This window comes from Castor canadensis, chromosome 1, assembly GCF_047511655.1.
Source record: "Castor canadensis chromosome 1, mCasCan1.hap1v2, whole genome shotgun sequence".
Taxonomy (NCBI): domain Eukaryota; kingdom Metazoa; phylum Chordata; class Mammalia; order Rodentia; family Castoridae; genus Castor; species Castor canadensis.
In genome coordinates this window covers 39,898,676-39,918,283 of record NC_133386.1, presented here as the reverse complement: position 1 = coordinate 39,918,283, position 19,608 = coordinate 39,898,676, and the positions used below count along the sequence as shown (strand labels likewise).

The 19,608-nt window shown below is 32.9% G+C and overlaps 1 protein-coding gene across 33 annotated transcripts in view; it reads right to left on the bottom strand.

Moving 5' to 3' along the window:
• Trdn (triadin) overlaps positions 1 to 19,608 on the bottom strand; it is a 374,084-nt gene that overhangs the window by 322,333 nt on the left and 32,143 nt on the right. For all 33 annotated transcript variants that reach the window (XR_012448649.1, XR_012448653.1, XR_012448655.1 and 30 more), the window contains one exon: positions 7,617 to 7,826. Coding sequence is in view for 30 of the 33 variants with exons in the window: in XM_074075307.1 (XP_073931408.1) it covers positions 7,617 to 7,826 (210 nt within the window). In the remaining 3 variants the exon portion in view is untranslated. The remainder of the gene's footprint in view (positions 1 to 7,616; positions 7,827 to 19,608) is intronic.

The window sequence follows — 19,608 nt, the reverse complement described above, 5'->3', positions numbered from 1 at the left end:
ATATTAATTGATAATTAATTTGCTTTACTTTCCTTTAATAAGCTGATGCCAAATATGTTAAAGAATGAATGCTATTACTTAGCTCAGAAATGATATCCTAACATACAGAACTGAAGGGAGAAACTCAAAACATGACCCTTCTGATGTTCTCTGACCCATCTTTCTCCTGCAAATCAGGCCATAGAAACTAGAAATTCTCTCTACCAATACTAGCAAAAAAAAAAAAAAAAAAAACTGGAAAGGTTACTCTAATCTTTTCCTACCTTTCTAGGAAAGAGCTAGCCATAAAGAGATAGTCTAACCTACCTTTTCTGATGGTAGATCACAAGAACCTCATTCCCTCTTCTACCCAGAATGAAGGACACCACAAAAGAATCCAAAGAGACAGGCCTTGCTTGATTTCCCCTTTCAGTGTCCTACCGTTAAATCAGACTTTTATCCAAACACATTTCAATAATGCTGCCCATTTTTCATCAAAGCTAAGCAAAAAATAGTTTTATATGGGTCTTTAGGTCTTCATTTCGGAAGGTTCCTAAGAAAGGTAAATTTTTGACTAAATAAATCTATTATGATTTTCTCTCATTGCAGTATCTTTGGTTATGAGTGTTAGCTGTAACCCTCATTATGGGGAGGGGGTATCTATTTCTGCCCCTGCACTACACACATAATAAGAAATGGAAAAAGAAGTTTTCATGGTTTATAGATTTCTTTATATTTCTTTCCAAGCTAATAGTCAACAGAATTAATTTTTTCATAGCATAAAGAATGAAAATATCACTCTAGTTGGATAACTTACCAGGATCACTATATTATAAATTTAGCAAACCAGTGAAGAATGAATATATTAAATTTAGGATTATACATCAATTAGCTATCCTGACTATTTAACAAATGTTTATTTCATCAAGTGAAAGTTTAGCTTTGGGAGTTTTTCTGTGCTCTTCTTAGCTATTCCATTATTCAATGTTAGCTAAGAAAGTAATTTTAAAGCTCTTTTTACCATATCAAAATGTAGGATGTTGTATTATGAATTATCTGCTTACTCTATCATATAATTTAACAAATCATTTCAGAATGGTTAGAGTATTTCCTTAACAGTAAGTAGAATATTCATTTAATTTCTATTGTGTAACTAGTAGAATTTATGTATATTCACATGAAACTTTAAGTTGGAACTCATGTAATTAACTTATCTTTGTGAAACATACCTATTCATCTTTTCAAAGCATAGAAATATGCTTAAGTTCAAGAAGATTAAATTAAAATAATACTACCATAATTTATCTAATAATTACTATATGCCTCTCAAAATTCCAATTGTTTTGTATGTATTAGCTTACTCAATGTGCACAGCAACCATCTGAAGTAGATACCACTAATATCTACAGATAACAGGAACAGAGAATAAACTTTACCAAGGTTTCATTGATGCTGATTGATGAAGTCTGGACTTGGATCCAGTGCTGTCATCTTACAGCCTGCATTCAGCTACTTAGGTTCAATTCTTAAAGTTTATGTGTTCTTTTGTTGATATTGTTGTACCGTATTTTTGCTTACTTGTTTGTTTTTTGTTTGTTTGCTTTCTATGTATGTTAAATAAATTAGCAAATAACTTCAGTTTAGAACAGACAAATTTTATTAAACAGTATGTGTCAGGATAAAGCAGGGAAATGGGAATGTTGAGATAAATAAGACCACCCTTATCATTTAGATGTTTATGATGCAATCATGCAGAGTGGATTTTGAAAATACTTTTAAAATGTGAATCCCTGCATCATCAATAATAATATTTTATTAAGTAATAGTATACTCATATTGAGCAACTGGAGTATAAAAAGCACTATCACCTTTTCCTTTATTTATTCACTTATTTAAATGTTTGTTGTCCTCATATTCTACACCAAATGCTTCTGAGCATTAGAAAACTAAAGTAAATAAAAAAGACAAAGCCATTTTTCTCATAGGTCTATCAGATCAGTGGAGAAGAAAAAAATTATACCCAACTATATATATATACATAGTTTGCAAGACATGTTTTGAGTGAACAGTAAGAAATAAAATGAAAAAGTTATGACAGACATATTTTTAGAAGTTCTAGAAAGTTTTCTCCAAGGACACAAATTTAAACACAACTCTCAAAGATAGGTAATAGATGAACTTTCAAAAAATGTGTTAACAGTATCTGGTATAATTTATATTTATATTAAATTCCCAAAGAAAATCTTATTTGCTGAGCTTCAAATGAATGGTATAGAATATTGGTTTCAGACTATTGGGTTTCTTTACCCAACAAATACAACAGATACCTGGGAGATACAGAATTGCCAACTTTCTATTTTGCTTTAAAAATAGTGAAAGAAATCTGGGTTTGTCATAATCTCAACAGAATTTTAAGACCAAAAAATGTAGGAACAATATATAAATAATTAAGACTGCATCTTTAAAACAAACACTTTCTTCTTTTCTTTATTTCAAGAAAGATCAGTAACTTTTATTAGAGAATCATTGTACTATAGTACACTCTGCTTCTTTGAAGTAGTCATAAGCAGACTAAAAATGGATAATAAAATGCATCCTTCTAGGTATAGTGACTAAGAGGTCCTGATAGCCTGGGAAGTGGAACAAAATGTGAAGTTTGAGATAAAACTTAAATCAGAAAAAGAAGCACAAAAAATGTCAGCCATTCTTGAAACCTCAGTTCACGAGATAGATGATAGATAAGTAGAGAGATCTTAAATTTGTAGTTTTGGACTGACTTAGGGATTTCTCTGAACTTTCTCTACTAAACTCATAGCCTGACAAGTAGTGCACCTGCTTAATTGGGCTAAGTGCCAAAAAAGGAGAAAAAATCAGGGAAATTAATTTCCAGGAACACTAGATAAATGGCACACCTCATTAGAAAATCTATTTTAAAAGAACATTCAGGAGATGTCTGAAAGACTTTCATAAGAAGTTGATGCTTCCTATCATCATGTCCTTGCTCTTTCTTCTCAGATTACTGATCTTACTTCCCTTAATAAGATCAAGTTCAAGTTACACTTAATGAATGAGTGCCTTGTATGTGCCAGACATGTATGTTTTATAGAGATTATTTTATTCTAATAATTACAAAACTGTTTTGAAATAAATATACTTAATGAAATGCTTTCAGAAATTACCAAACATGCATTGAGACATCCTGGTACCACCCTATAATCCTTTTCTCTCTTATGATGAGGATGTTAGTAAATTGTGACCCTTGTTCCTACACAAGTAAAGCTTGTGCAATCTATTCCTACCCATTCTGACCTAGAGGAAAACCTTATCATCTTTAATGCTTTAATTTGTATTAGTTTCTTTAGAAATCTTATGTTTGCACTTATTATTTTGAGAGAAACTTGACCCTACATATACCAAGAAAATGTTTATTAAAAATTTCATCCAAAGCTTATAAGTTATCCTCACAGTGTTATAAATTTCAGCCACATCTTTTCTGGCTAAATCTGCAGAAACTTGGGGGTCAGTCTTCCAGCCACCCTTGTGAGCCCTTAACCTCAATTACTAAGAAACAACTTGGTCTGTTCCCCTGGAGTTTTCTGACAGCATTGGCTTTGCAGGACAAAAGTAAAGGCAGTGTAGATATCAGGGTGATCCTACATCTTTTGTTGCTGTTGTCCTGAGGTAAATATTAATAGCTCTCCATTTCACTCCTACAACTACCTTGTTTTGTATAATAAACCATATAGATATCCCACATGAAAGCTTTGCATGTTGCCAGATCGTTAAACTAGGGCTACATTTCCCCAAATTCTCTTAAATGTAAACTTCTTGTTAACAGTTGGTCTTGAAGAGAAATTTGCACAAGCTTTGGAAGGCAGAAATAAAGTAATAATGAAGCTAGTGCTTACTCTCTGAAAGTTGCAGTAGGGCAGGTGTTTTTGCAGCCATGCACATTTTCGCCAACATGCTAGCCCCCTTGTGTAACAAGCTTGCTTCATCTCCTCCAGCTCCTGCTGGACTGTCTCCTTCCCACATCTCCAAATCCTGACCAGGTGCACATGCAGTTTGGTACTGAAGGTAGCCAATTTATCCTGCAACTCACTCACATCATCATAATTTGAGGTAGTGAGAGGCAATCAAGGTTGCAGTTTGCCCTTAGTCTCCCTTATTTTGTGTCCATCTGCCCTTCCCAACTTCCAGCTTGCTGATTTTCCATTCAGCTAGAGACACATTGCCAACAGCCTTACAGAAACTACTTAATCAGCTCCCATAAATTCATGAGCCACCCAATAAATCCCCTTATGTATCACTCAGAGTGATTCTGCTATTCTTATCAAACACTGGCAGATAAAATCTCCTTCCACTCCGTTTGCTGTCTTAAAATTTGTCTTCTTGTTAAGAGGAATCAAAGTCACAAATTTGGCAGAATAGAAACTAAGGTGTTAGCCACATTTCATGGACAAGGAAATACAAATTCCTAGTCATGTTAGCTTGCAAGTTATTTATTTGCATGTGTTCCACAAGTAGGTAATATATGAGTAAAGTAGATCAAATTCTGAAAACAGGAATTCTGAAGGTTGCTGAGAGGTGAATCATTCTTTTCAACCAGGACAGTTTGTGCTTATGGAAATAAATTTTCATTTCTCTAGGAACAATTTTTAATGGCTTCAAGGATTTTTTTCTACTTTCTAAAGATTCAGAGAGGAATTTCAGATACAGTGATAACTGCCCTAACTCCCTCGCCTTCAACATCACCTCCAGCATTCTTTCTTCTACTGCTAGCCTTGTTTTTAAATCATTTACAATTAAATAGTCAAAGACTATTAGGTAGTACAAAAGACTAATGAGGGTGATAATATTAATCCCCAGTAAAAATTTAAATTGTATCTATTAAAATTAACATTAAAAACAGAATATTATTTGCATTATGAAACTCTTATTGAAGCAAACTTTTTTCTGTGCAGAATGGATATATAAAAGGCAGCTGAGAACTTGATAAATGAAAAAATGAATTAGAATTCTAATGTAAGCAAATGTGTCCCATCTACACAAAGATTAATATGAGGTACAGGTTCTTTTGCTGTAATTATACCAAGTCATTTAATTTATTTTCCAGAAATCAATCATTTAAATTTTAATGAGTTAAAGGCAGTTGAATTTCTTACTTGAAGAATTTACATATTTTCTTTTTAAATTTCAAGCTTTGTGATTATTTTTTCATTTCTAATCCATTGGTTCATTGTTATTTTCCTAAATAGCTTCATGATGCCAAACACCCCAATATATAATCTTTTTCTTTGTGCTTGTTATAATTACAATATCTGCCAGCTAGATTATTGCCTGATCCTTCCATATATCTGAATGTTTAATGAAGGGTGTATAATTTGGCAATGTAATATTTTTAGAATGAAATATGCTACAGCCAGACACCAAAATTTCCCCCACTGATCTTTGCCTCCTGGTAACCACACCTGTACAGTCTTTTCCAATTTCAGATTGAGCTGGGTAGCCAATAAGATTTTGCAGAAATGACAATTTGATATTTTCAATTCTAAGTCTAAAAGCAATGTGACTTCTGCTTTGTTCTCTCTTAGATCACTTGCTCTGGGGAAAACCATCTGCCACACTATGAGGACACACAACAGCCATAAAAGTGAAACATCATGTACCTAGTTCCACCATTCACATAAATCTTTCAGTTAACTTTTTCCCAGCCAACCTACAAATAATTCTTTATTAATGGCTAAAAAAGTACCAGTTTCAAAACTAAATCTCCACTCAAGCCTTTTATTTATTATTTTTATGAAGCTGCAACTTAAGACAGGACAATCCAGCTATACTATTTCTAAATTACTGACCTACAAATACTACATGAAAAAGAAATGTTTGTTATTGTTTTAAGACATTTTTGAAGCCATTTATTGAGTAGTAATTAATAACTATAATGATATCTGACAAGTAAATGTTCATCTCATAAACATTTTATATATTCTAATTTCACTAAATTTGCTTTATTGATTTTTAATTAAGATCAAAACCTCAACTAGATGAAATAAAATTTTATAAGTATATCTCTTCATAATGTAAGATATTGTTTCAAACTCAAAATACCAATATTTTTCATTCATATAAGCAATGTGTATCAGAAAGATCTACTATGTGACAAGCATTCATGTACAAAGAGGGATAAAACAGTCCTTTGCTTGGATAAGTTTAGGTTTCTGAGTAAGATAAGCAAGTCAAGAGCTAGGGATGTAACTCAGTGGTAGGGTGTTTGCCTAGAATATGCAAGACTCTGAATTTGATCTCAGAACCACAAAAAAATGAAAGGGAAAAAAAAAAAGAAAGAGAGAGGGAAGGAGTAAGGAAGGAAGGAAAAAGAGAAAAAGAGAAAGAGAGAAGGAAGGAAGGAAGGAAGAAAAGAAAGAAAGAAAGAGAAGGAAGGAAGGAAGGAAAGAAAGAAAGAAGGGAGAGAGGGAGGAAGGGAGAGGGAGAAAGGGAGTCAGGATCAACAGATATTTGTAATACAGTGTGTTAACTGCTCTTAATGCAGGTGCCAACAAGGTACTAAGAAAATGACAGTGTGGTACAGCATATTCTTATATAATTGCATGTGTCACAGAAGAGGGAGCAGATCATAAAGAATGAATTAGCATTCTCAAGATAACAGTGAAGTATGAGTTATCTATTTCTGGTGATAGTGATTTTTATAAAGCATATATGACAAACCAGGTTCTGTCCTAAGTACTTGAAGTATATTCCCTTACATAATCCTCATGACAATCCTATCACATAGGTACTATTAGAAGTCCTACTTTATAAGTGATGAAAATGAGGCAGGAGAGGATAAATCCCCTTCCTAATACCAAAGAGTTAGCAAGTAGTAAGGTCTGAATCTAATACCATGGAAATGAAGCACCAGAGTCCCCAGTCTTAGCTATTAACTGTTGATCCTGTTGCTCTTTTGCTGTCCTATGGTCTGGGATGGGGAAATTATGGGAGCAGAGGTAAAAAACAAGTGAAAGCTAATGTTTTCTTAGGGAAACACAACAAGAAAAAACAAAGTAATAAGGTTGCAAAATGGGATATATATGCTGAATTAAAGATGAAAATGAAGAGCTAAGCCAGGGGAGTTGTTATAGTTAGGCAATAAGAAACATATTACTTGATCAATTGTAGCTTTATGAAGATATCTTTAGGGCAATATTAATGGATAGAGGAGAGATAAAGGATATAAGAAATTGAATTAGTACCCTCAAAAGAGAATGAATGTGTGATTTTCCTGGTTTTATGTTTTCAAGTGCAAAACCTACAAATAATTCTTTATTAATGACTAAAAAAGTACCAGTTCCAAAACTAAATCTCCACTCAGGCCTTTTAATCATTATCTTTATGAAGCTTCAACATTCAGCCTTTTTTTCAGCTCTAAAGATTAGGACATTGATTTCATTTTCAAGTCAGTGAGTTTAGACAAGAAAGAGACTAGAAAGAAAGGAGAAAAAGGAAACTGTCTTCAGAAACCCTCAAGCACATTTGTGGGTGCTTTATTTCTTACTCTAAGAGTGAAGAAAAGCAAAGGTCATACTGGGGAAAATATTATATATTTTAATTGAGAACCCAAATTTCATGAATCTTACCTGAAAAGTTTTTGTAATCCACTAAATCAAACATGACAACAGCAACCGCTGACCATGTGATTATCAGAGCAATGACCAGAAGCCAGGCTGCAGGGGAGCTGAATGTTGTCACTATATCTTCTGTGACTGTCCTCTTTAGCACTTTTCCAGGGGATTTGGGCACAGATCCATTTTTGCTGTCAATAATGGTTGTGGTTGTAGATGCATTTCCTAGTTAAACATTCAGAAAGGAAAGTATAAGTTAGAAATTTCCAAGCTGATCATACTATTTTCTCTAACAGAACACACTTCTTCGTGGCAGGACCATACCACAATCCATTTCCACATTGTCTTTTCCTTAGCATTTGCCCTTCACCCAGAAACCCATATGCTCTTGTAACCAAGTTTCATCCAAGCCACAGAACCTTTCACCATCCTCCATTCATTTTTACTATTCCATTACCACTTCCTACCCAGTATCATCAAGAGCAATGCAGTTTGGAGCCAAGACACCTTTTTAACACCTTTTTTAAAAATGTAGATTCACATATCAATTCTGAATGCAAGCAAAAATAGTTTCCTTTGTAAAAGCGAATGAGAATTAGTGATAAAAAATAGTTCAAATGGATGACATTCTTCATATCCTGGCCCCTCTGTTGATGTCATTAATTTCTTTTCTTTCTTTCTTTCTTTGGCAGTGTAACAAAACTAAAAGAATAATGTTGGAAAATCTTATTATATCCAGTAATTTCTTATTCCTGATTTTAAGAATTTACATGTTCATGAGAAAATATGCAAAAACATAAACATAAGAGTACTAAAGCAAATAGATTATTATTTTTAATCTCCCCTGTCAGAAGCAACTTCTGTTAACATATTGTTCTACTTACACTTAATATTTTTATATGTGTATAAACATATAAATGTTTTAGTTTTTAAGGAGTGTTCATCACACTATAATTTATGTTTTTAATTAGGCAACATATAAAAAATATTCCAAATATCAGCATGAGTGAATGAATTCTTTAAACTATGCATATAGTTTGGCAGGGGCAGTACTGGAGTTGGAGGCAGTACTCACTACCTCATGTTTGCTACTCAGGTGCACTTAAGCCACACCCCACCCCAAAAGTATAACCCAGGCTGGTCTCATGATCCTCCTGCCTCATCCTCTTTGCCTCATTGATTACTGGCATGCACCACCATGACCAGCAAATTCTTTGAACTAGAAATATAAAGTTTAAACCATCCAAACAGGTCCACACAGCACACTTACAGATAAATCTAGTTCAGAAGGCAAATTTCAGGTTCCAGGGAAATAAATAAAAATATTGCATGCAAAATTAATTACTGTAGTTAATTAAGTCTTACTTTTTTCATGTCTTTCACCATAAAATGGTACTGTTCTTTTTCAAAAACAAGATGGCATAAAGTTCTTTGACTTACCAGAGGAAAGAAAATCAGGTATGAATTAGCAGGTAATAACAACCAAATACAAATAATACCAGTATTTAAGGTAAAATTGATAAATCTAGTCCCATGCTTTCAAAAGATTAAAACACTTGTGTAGAACATCAGTTCCAAAAGTAATTAACCAAGATTTTTAAATGACATTAAATAGAAATTAACAATAATGACAACAGATTTCTTTTTTCTTCTAAAAATGGTACATAGGAATACATATCCCAAGTTCATGAACTCAATTTAGGGGAAATGATAGAAAGACAGAATGATACTTTAAAATAATAGATTTCATAGACTATGCTGGAAGTGGTGCTCAAAGAAAGAAAAATTAGAAAGAACTCATATGATATCCTCCCATTGATTTTGTATCAAATTCCCATCACTTCCAACGGTAGGTCTGAGATGGATAAATGATTGGAGTGCCTTGAAATGAGATTTAAGACCCAAGTGGGGCTACAAGTGAATCAAACCCTCAGAATAATGACTTTCAGAAGAGTAAATGAATTATGAGTATTTAGGAGAGTCCTACCTGAAAGCTGATATGTTGCTAATCTCTCGTTTTTCGATCTTTGGAAGGCTTTCTATTGCCACTTAGCAGAGAATTTCTGAGGAATTGTTTCTGCACTTCAGATTCACTTCAGTGAGTTGGGTATATTAGGGTGTTAGACATGCCATACACAGCTGCTCAATATTTTGAAACTGAAAGTGTAAGTTCACTAAGATTTGACACAAATTAGTTGAATTCTACTCACATTTTTAAAAGGCAGAAAATTTTAAAAGAAACGTAAATATCTGTATTTATGCTTTTATTTCTTTAGATCAAGGACATTAGAAAGTATAAATTTAGGATGTATTTCAAGTTCAAAGCTAAAATATAAATTTTTATAAAGAACTGACCAAATGTGAATTTGAGGTTTTATTTAATTAATGATTCTACCAAAACAATTATGCTATGATTTTTCAATAGATGAAAATAATAACATTCATTGTCCTGTTTTTGCCTTCACATCCTCAAAATTTCCACTTAATAACTAAAGTTCAAGGATGATGAAAATATATACTAAATATCCAACTATAAAACAATAAATGATTGGAAAGTAATCTATCAGTTATCTTGCTTTGAAATTTTTATTTTCCCTCTGTTATGAAGCACACTGACTTGTACCTTTCATTTTCCATTCAAATTTACTGCAGAAGCCACACTGAACCAAGAGGAATAAAATTGAGGTGGAATAAATTGCTTTCTCTGACAGCTGGTCAAGATAAATGCAAAGAACAGAGTGTGTAATCTGAGATTATTTAATGTTTGAGAAGCACTTTAAAGATGACAAGAGCTAGTTATTGATATGGTAGAAAAAAATGAGAGGTAAATATTACTGGGCAATTTGACATGGGCTACACTTCTTGAAAGTTGGCATTTCAGAATTGGAGCCAGAACAAAACAGCAAGAATATATGATAGTACTTTCCATACCCTTTTTAAAAATTCTATTCCTTCTGATTCTATTCAAATTATTTTGATTACCAGACAGATGGAATCAGGTTCAAAAGAAGTTGGGACCTGATTGAATGGCCCCTCATAAAACAAAATGAGGGACTACTTATAAAATGGTTCCATAGAGTGACTTCACAGTCAGGTTATGCACAGAAGAATAAATCACAAGCCTCCTAATAGAAGTCACTTAACCTCATCATGCCTTATTGATCAGATGAAGAAACTGCCAAGTGCACTTAACCATTATTATTCCTATGGGGCATCCATAATACAACCTCTGCCAAGATGCTCTAGGAAGATACCTATATTTTAGAATGGTATCAATAAAATATTGCATCTTTATCGCATGAAAATATTTATTACAAATTTTACTATGTGATATGGTTTGTGCAGTACTCTTACACTCTATTTCTCCTTCAAGAATTAGAGAGCAAAGGAAATAGAGGGAGTAGATAATACTGATGGTGTTATAAAATATGCTATTACCAAACTACAATAAGAACATAATTTCTGATTATATATAAGAATGAGTCTTGTTATATTTGGGGATTCCAAAAACATGTATGTAAATAAGAAGTTTGCAGAAAGTTCATAACAAAGACCACTATGCAAATAAAGTTGAAAAGGGAAAAACTCCAAGGAAATGGGGCCTTTGATATGTAATTAGGTCATGAGGGTGAAGTCCTCACAAATGAAATTATCCTTTCCACTAAGTGAGTTTAGAGTCAAATGAAACAGTCCACACGAAGCAGGCCCTCATCAAATGAAGAATCTGCCTGATTTTGAATTTTCCAACCTTCCAGAACCATGGCAAATAAATTTTTGTTGTTTTTAAGCCACTTCTGTTATGATATTTAGGTACAGCAGTACAAACAAAGACATTGTGATCTACTAGCTTATTTCTCAATAACTCCTTACCATATATAATAAATGTCTTTTCTTGCTTAGTTTCTGTACTTTTTGAACTTTTTTCAACTTAATAGTTACTCATCATGCAGAATATTAGTTTTTCTACAAATAAATTTAAAGATGAAAAGCTGTGAGTGAATAATTTGTATTTCGAAGGAAGAAGGTCAGCCCTTTAACTATATTTTCTTGATCTTTTCACATGAATCCTATCCTTATCTGTAAGCATCTTTAAATAAATAAAATGAAGTGGGTAAAATTATGACTTTTTAAATAACTCTTCTTTGACAAGGTTCTCCACTGGTAGAAAATTATCTTTTCACAGTACTTAGAGCAACACTTTTTTACAAAGTAGACCACAATAAGGGTTTGTTGAACATAAAGAATAGCATATGTGTTGCTAAGAGAAATTAATTTTTAAAAAAAGTAGCATGTTAACCTCAACATTTCTACAGATAGGAAGTTGTGCAGTCTATAGTGGCTTCTAGCCAGACCAGTAAAGGAAATAACAAATAAAATACTTTTTATGACATGAGAAAGTATTAAGATAAGAGATATACTACTGATAGAAGTAAAAACATATATGTTCACTTCTATCTCAGAAGATCTGGGAATTTCAGGTGGTCAAAATAAGGCTACTATGAGGGGTTGGGGTTTAGCTCAGTGGTAAAGCACTTGCCTATCATGAGCAAAGTCCTGGGTTTAATCCCCAGCACTGGAAAAAAAATAAACAAAGAAGATATACAAAATTTTCAGCTAACAAAAAGCAGGTATTTACCAAATAATGTCAATGATTAAGTAGAGATACTATTGCCTAATGAGTCAATGAAACTAACATCCTAATGCTGTTAAGGTTTTTAAATATCCAAAGGGATAGTAGCTGGGAAAAGTTTCCAAAAACAGAGTAAATGTATATGTGAATAAAAATGTTAATGATCAGTTTACAAATTTGTGATGATTCAGCTTGGATGTTAACCGGCTTGAGCTGCCACATCAAAATACCATAGACTTAAACATACAAGAATATTTTCTCACAGTTCTGGAGTCTTGGAGTCTGGGTGCCAGCAGGGATATGTTATGTTAAGGGATCATCTCTTGATGACTTATGAGAACACAGTCATCAACACAGTCATCTGTATTCTCATATAGCAGAAAGTGAGAAAGCTAATGTCTGATGTCTATTGGTGTAAAGGCAATAATACCATCATAATTTCATCTAAACCTCATCACGTCTCAAAGGCTCCATCTCCAAATACCATCATGACTTGAGGATTAGGATTTCAAAATATGGTTTCTAGGGGAGAGATATTATTCAGTTCATAGTATGTATCTTTCCTTTGATAAGTTTTTAAAATTACTATAAAGTCTATTAATACAGCAGTTCAATACTACTTCTAAGGATATACTCAAAAGAATGTAAGTTCAAGTTACGATAAAGACGCCTGCACATCCATGTTTATTGCACCATTATTCACAACATCTAAACTATGAAAACAACCAAAATGTCCCCACAACTGATGAATGGATTTTAAAAATGTGGGATTTATAGGCAATGCAATTTTTTTTTTCAGTACTGAGGCTTGAACTCAGAGTCTACACTTTGAGCCACTCCACCAGCCCTTTTCTGTAATGGGTTTTTTCGAGATAGGGTCTTGCGGACTATTTGCCTTGACTGGCTTAGAACCACGATCCTCCTGATCTCTGCCTCCTGAATATCTAGGTACTCACACAGGTGTGAGCCTCCAGTGCCTGGTTTATACAATGAAATTTTATTCAGCCATAAAGAATGAAATTTGGTTGTTTGCTGATAAATGAATGAAACTGGAGAATGTCATCTTAAATGAAGTTAGCCAGGCTCAGAAAGCCAAAGGCTGCATTTTTTTCTCTCATATGAGACACAGAGATGTTTAAAAAGGAAGTTAAGAAGGTGAATATGGTTGATGTATTTTCTTTACAAGAGTGAATATAGAATTTTTAAACCTGCTGAAATCATGATGAGAAGGTGTGGCTCAATGAGATGACCATTTATTGAAAATAATTTTGAAAACTTCAGTTAGGTTAATTTTAGGAAAAGAATTCATGCTCACTTTTTCAATCTAGGAGCTCTCAAACAAAAGGATAAGTCATTCTAGGGTACATCTAGCTTTGTGAGTCTGAAGTTTGGGGATAGAATCTACAGAAAACTTTCCAGATTCTATGGATTCAGTTTCAGGGAAATTTTAAGTAGACTTTTTTTCCTAGCAACTATCATTTGAATGGGATAAATTTATGATCCATAAACTATATTCAGTTCTTTTTGAGAAATCATTTCCTAGTATTTTGTGTTTGGGTTGAAACGTTTTATTTCTCAGCCAAATATACCCAAATGAAATGCTTTACCTAGCCCCAGCAGCCCTCCTAGCAAATTGTCCCATTGTCATTGATTGTAAACTGACTGAAGCAGAAAAGCTTTGAGTAATGATATGCTATTTCACCTTGGAAAAAATGCCAAACAAAATGCTTCAAAATCATTAGTTTTCCATGATTTCTTCACTCTAATGTGTGCATTTTACTTTTTCTTTCCTGAAGATATTTTCATGAAAATTGAGTCTTCTTTAAGAATCAATCATCTCCTGCTGCTTAGCCAGCACAGAGTCCCAATCATAACATTGAGTGTCATAACAGCTTGTATTTCATTTCCAATAAGACTATTTTTGTCTCCTTCCCCCCCAAAAAGCAAACGACATATTCATGCTTTCTTCCTGTAAATATGTTCTGCAGTAATAAGGATTTCATGTAAAGCTTCTGTCTAAAATCTATGCTTATATGAAATGGAGAATTCTTCACATTGGCATAAATTATTCACCAGAAATTTAAGGAAATGCAAGAATTGAGACCTAAATTTATTTCAAGTTCCATTTCTCTGGGTGTTTTTAGTCAAATGATATGAAGCAATATTTTTATATAATTAGATTTAAACAAATAGCTATGTTTTCTATTTATAAGGACATTTCCATCAATTTGTCAGAAAAAGAGTGACACATATGTGAAATATAGGCCCAAAATAAATACAAGCAGTATTATGAAAAATAGGACACACGAATGGAAGGTCACCAACAGGAGAGAGAGGGTAAAAAAAGGTGAATATGGGTGGTGCACTTTCTACACAGGAAGGAATATAGAATTTTTTAAACTGTTGAAATTTTCATAAGAAGAAAACTAAGGTAGAAAGGGGAAACATGGGGAGATGAATCAATTCAGGTTATAATACACACATACATGGAAATGTCACAATGAAACTCTCCATCTAGCTATTTTAAACAAATAAAAATGTCTGTTTTCTAAAACAGAGAAGAAGAAGGTAAAACAGGTCTTGCCTGGTAACGGTGGGAGGTGGGAGGAGATAAAGAAAGGGTGTAGAAAGGTGAATGTGGTACAAATATTATGTAGTCATGTATGAAAATGGAAAAATGAGACTTGGTAGAACTATTCCAGGAATGGGGGAAGAGGGAAAGAAGAATGATGGAAAGGGTGAATTTAACTATGATATACTGTAAGAACTTTGTAACTGTCACAATGTGCTCTAAGTACAACAATAATATGATAATAAAAAAGAAAAAGTGACAGTTTAATAATTTAATGTTTTTTTCATAATTGCATGTCCTTTAGGACATGACTAATTTGGCTACTTCAGAGACTTTTGAAATAACAGTTCCACCTATTTTTATGCATCTTTAATTATCAGGTATATAAATTTAATTGTCAGTAATATAAAGTGACACTTTCTAGAGTTACTCTAGAATTAATGCTATTATTACAATTTGATTAAAATAGCTTTATAGAGTTTTCTATTTCGTAAGAAAAAAATCTACATAGAATTGCACACCATCATAAATGGGTATTGTGTTTTTTTGTTTAACTTAAACTCAAATCTTCATTAAGCTACATGAAAGATTAGAAGAGAGCTCACCGAAATCTAAATCTTGCTAGACTGCATCCACATATCTTAGAAAGAAAGTAACATATCTCCTAAAGAAGAAGCAGAGCAAAAATTTAGAGAGATTTCGTGTATGTTGTATTTTTCTTTTAATCATTTCATCTATACAGAAAAGCAAACAGCTTCCTGTGCCTTTCAAAGGACTCCTAAATGAGCTTGAAGTTCCTTTATGCATTTCTGAAATGAACATTAAGGTGTTCATGCCCATATTCCAAAAAAGCAAGCAATTAGGTAAACATAAATAGTACTTCATACAACACCTTTCTTCCAAGGAGCTGTTGGAGTTTGAGTAATAAGCTGATAATGATGCATGCATCTAGACAGTGGAGAAAATATTCTACTCCTCTCTGATATGAAAGGAAACTGAAACATATGAGTTAAAGAGAAACAGTCTTCAGAAAATATTCTACTCCTCTCTGATATGAAAGGAAACTGAAACATATGAGTTAAAGAGAAACAGTCTTCTGAAGTTCACTCATTATTGAAGCTTTCAAAGTATTGTGCATTGCTTAGTCCCCAACAGTTTCATCCTCTGTCTAAATCGACCTAAGTTCAGTCTTAAATTCTATGTGAGGAAGAAATGCCATTCACTGGCACCCAAGCAAAAGCTTTTTCTCTGGGCAATTATAGTTCTAATACAAAGCAATTTTTTAAAGCCAAAGATATGAACAAAATGAAAAGTGGACTGAAGTTTTTCTATCTGGTCTTTCATACCCTATAACACTTTTTTTTTTAACTAGGCAGAAGAGAAGTCATTTTATTGACTCTTCTATAGATAATATTACATCCTCAGCACCTCAGGGTGTTAAAAATAAGTGCACAAGTAGGTGCTTGTCCTCTAAGAACTTCCTTGTTGTTTAGTGTCAGGTGGACCTCACTATGTTATTGCTAGACCAGGGGAGAGTCACTTTCCTCAGTCAGTCCAGGGTCAACTCTAAGAATGGACTGTCAGTATTACATAGAACAGTGAAATCCTCTAACATATCATTTTAAATACCTTCTACCTTCTCTGAATAGGATTTTACTGGAAGAAAAGTGAAAATTTCATATTTTTGACATTTAAATAACTCAGATCAGTTATTTCTATGGGGTGAACATTTTTATAAGCTATATTTGACTGAGCTTATTCAAGCATTTCAACTGCATTAGTATCACTAAGCCATAGCTAGTTCAGTCAAATAAGCTTTAGAAAAGTGTGTTTGCCTTATAGTATGTGTTTATAGAAACTACTAAGCAGCCTTCCTTTGAGCAACACAGCTTTAAGATTATGCTCTATAAGGTGTTTGCCATCTAGAGTCTATTTCTATCTTAGAAGACTTAAGAAAAATGTCATACAGTTTAGATATCCTTTTTCCTGCATAAAATCACTTTCCTCTTTAGTTTTATAACAAAAGGAAAACATGAAATACTGAAATTTGAATATTAAATCTGTTGGTTCAGTTTTAAAGTTTTTCAAAGACAGCATCAATTCTTTCCCATATCTTACTTCTGATTAAATACACCTTCTTTGAAAGGATCTAGAGATCATAAAAATAGACATATCATCAAAAGTGTTTTGATAAGACAGTTTTCATGAGAAAATCATGATGGTTAATATATTATCCCCCCAAACTGATAATAATTATATTGCTTTGGGCTACTATAGCATCTCTGCTCCTGGGAAATTAAAAATTATGTATGACACAAGTTAGATTTCTGGATGTGTATATGATGTCCTGGGAAATAGTCATTTCAGAAGGCATAGTCACAGTGACTCAAAAAGAGCAACTGGGTAATGAAAACGTTTTATGAGCAGAGTTCACCAAAGCTTAACCATGGCTAGTAGTTGATTATCATTTGGCCAAAAGTTAAACTCTCCCTTAAGCTGTGAGGACTGCCATAGCAAAATGGTATAAACTGGGTGAGTTTATACAGTAGAAACATATTGCTTCACAGTTCCAGAGACCGAAAGTACAAAAGAACACCACACTACTGGATTAGGTTACACATTAATTATCTCATTTTAGCTTTATAAAGACCCTATTTTCAAATAAGATCATATTCTGAGGTCCTGAGTATTAGAACTTCAACATGAATTCCGAGAGACACAGTCAATCCCATGAAAAATACAGTTGGTCTCTTCATTATAACCTAAAGCTACCTCTTGAAAGAATAAGTTAAATTTACTCTGAGGCATTATCATTAGTGACTTAAACAAAAGGAAGCATTGAATAAATTAAATTGAGAGGGAAAATTAAGATTCTTAAATTCCAAAGGTAACTAAAAAACTGTGAAATAATTCACTGAATGGCCTCTGGTATTAATTAAATTAGCTATCTTTAAAATTACATATATGTGGAAATGTAACCATTAAAAATATGTATGCACATGTGTACACACACACAGTAGGCTAGTGAGGCACATGACATCCATCTATTTTAATGAAGTGAAAGGATGTCAGAATTCAAAGTAATTGCAATTTGGTTATATATTTCACGTAGCTCCTATCCAAATTACTCATTTTTTGATGAATTGAAATATCAGATCTTTTTACTAGATATTTAGTGTTCCACTAATTCTACCCTCTATACCTTACTGAATCTATCTTTTGTAAAAGAAATAAAGATCACATGTTCTATTTTTTGCCAAAGGAAACAATACTTCTGAATGTTATTCATTCTGACAAAATTTTATTATAGGTTATAGTCTTTCTATAATTTACTTAAGACATGTCATTTAAAAATTTCTAAATTAAAATATTTATAATATTTCTCCAAGGGATATCTACTTTCTTTACTTTACACAGAGAATGAAAAATCCCTCCAATGATTAAACAATGCCAAAAGTGTGAAGGCTACTAAGCAGAATGAAATCATGGCTGCAGTATTTGTTAATGAATCCTCAGAAACTCTACTACATGAAATCTATGACCCTCATACCCATAATATAAGGGTCCTTTTTGGATTAATAAACCGCTGGGAAGTTCTAATATAAAATACAAAAATGGACATTAGCATACTTTAGTCTTATTTAGGTAACATGTCTTTAGTCTTAAAAGGCCAAGATTACTCAATTCAGCAGTAAATTTTGAGAAATTCTAAGTTGCAAAATGATCAGATTACATTCTCTAGCAAGAACACCTGAAATTAAAACAACAACAAAAAACAACAAACAAGCAAAAATAAGTCTAGAACACAGTTCCAGTCAAGAATATGATGTGGAGACAGCAATAACTTACATTGTAAGAGCCATAGCTCCTTAAGCACAAAATAAAGACAATTTATAAACCCTTCTTATTAATAGTACTTCTGAAAAAATAGCAGCATTTCCTGATGTCCTGCAAATAATTTCTCATGAAATTTAAATTGAGGAAAATTTATACAATCTAAGTCTTAATTATGTAAAGTAGAACATTTTAATGAAATCACATTAATTTATTCCATTGTTTATTTCTACTTTTCATAGATCTTATGAATAAGTCTTTTTAAAAGTTAATCATTCTAGTAGTGCACTTATGAAGCAGAATTTTATTATTTTTCATACAATACTTCCTATAGTCATACTCTCCAATAGTGAATGTGAAAAAATCAATTTGACTTGTGTGGATTCTGATGAAACACTAAATAGTTACATGGACTGTCTATAAAGAAATATGGAAGCATAAGCGAGAAATTAAAATGCATTCAAGAATTCATGCTTTCTTTCAAAGTAGATCTTGGTTATCATGAAAACAGAAATCAGAAAGACTGTCATTTTTTAACAAAATTGAAAGTGTGCTATAGCTCAATAGCAAAAGTAAGAGATTGAACAGTAAACTGGGAGCTGGCAGTAGGTTTGTCTGAGGGACCCCAGGGATGTTACCTTGTCTTTCTGGAGTAGGTCAGTCTCTGCAAATGTAAATCGAGGATTATACCTCCCATACTACTGTGAGTAAGATCACTCACTGTGATACTCTCCAAGGAAAACAATAATACTAAGTTAATGTGAGTAAGGGAATTGACCCCATACCGAAGTCTCAAGTTTAACAATCATGCTTTTATGCAAGTGACACAAAGCCAACAGATTGTATAATCACCACCCTCTGTACTCTGTAAGACTGAATCTGAACAATACATAAGCCACAGAAGCATATAAGGATTTGCTCACATTGTGTTGTCAGTCATGACTTCCATCACTCATTTCCCCAATTACATT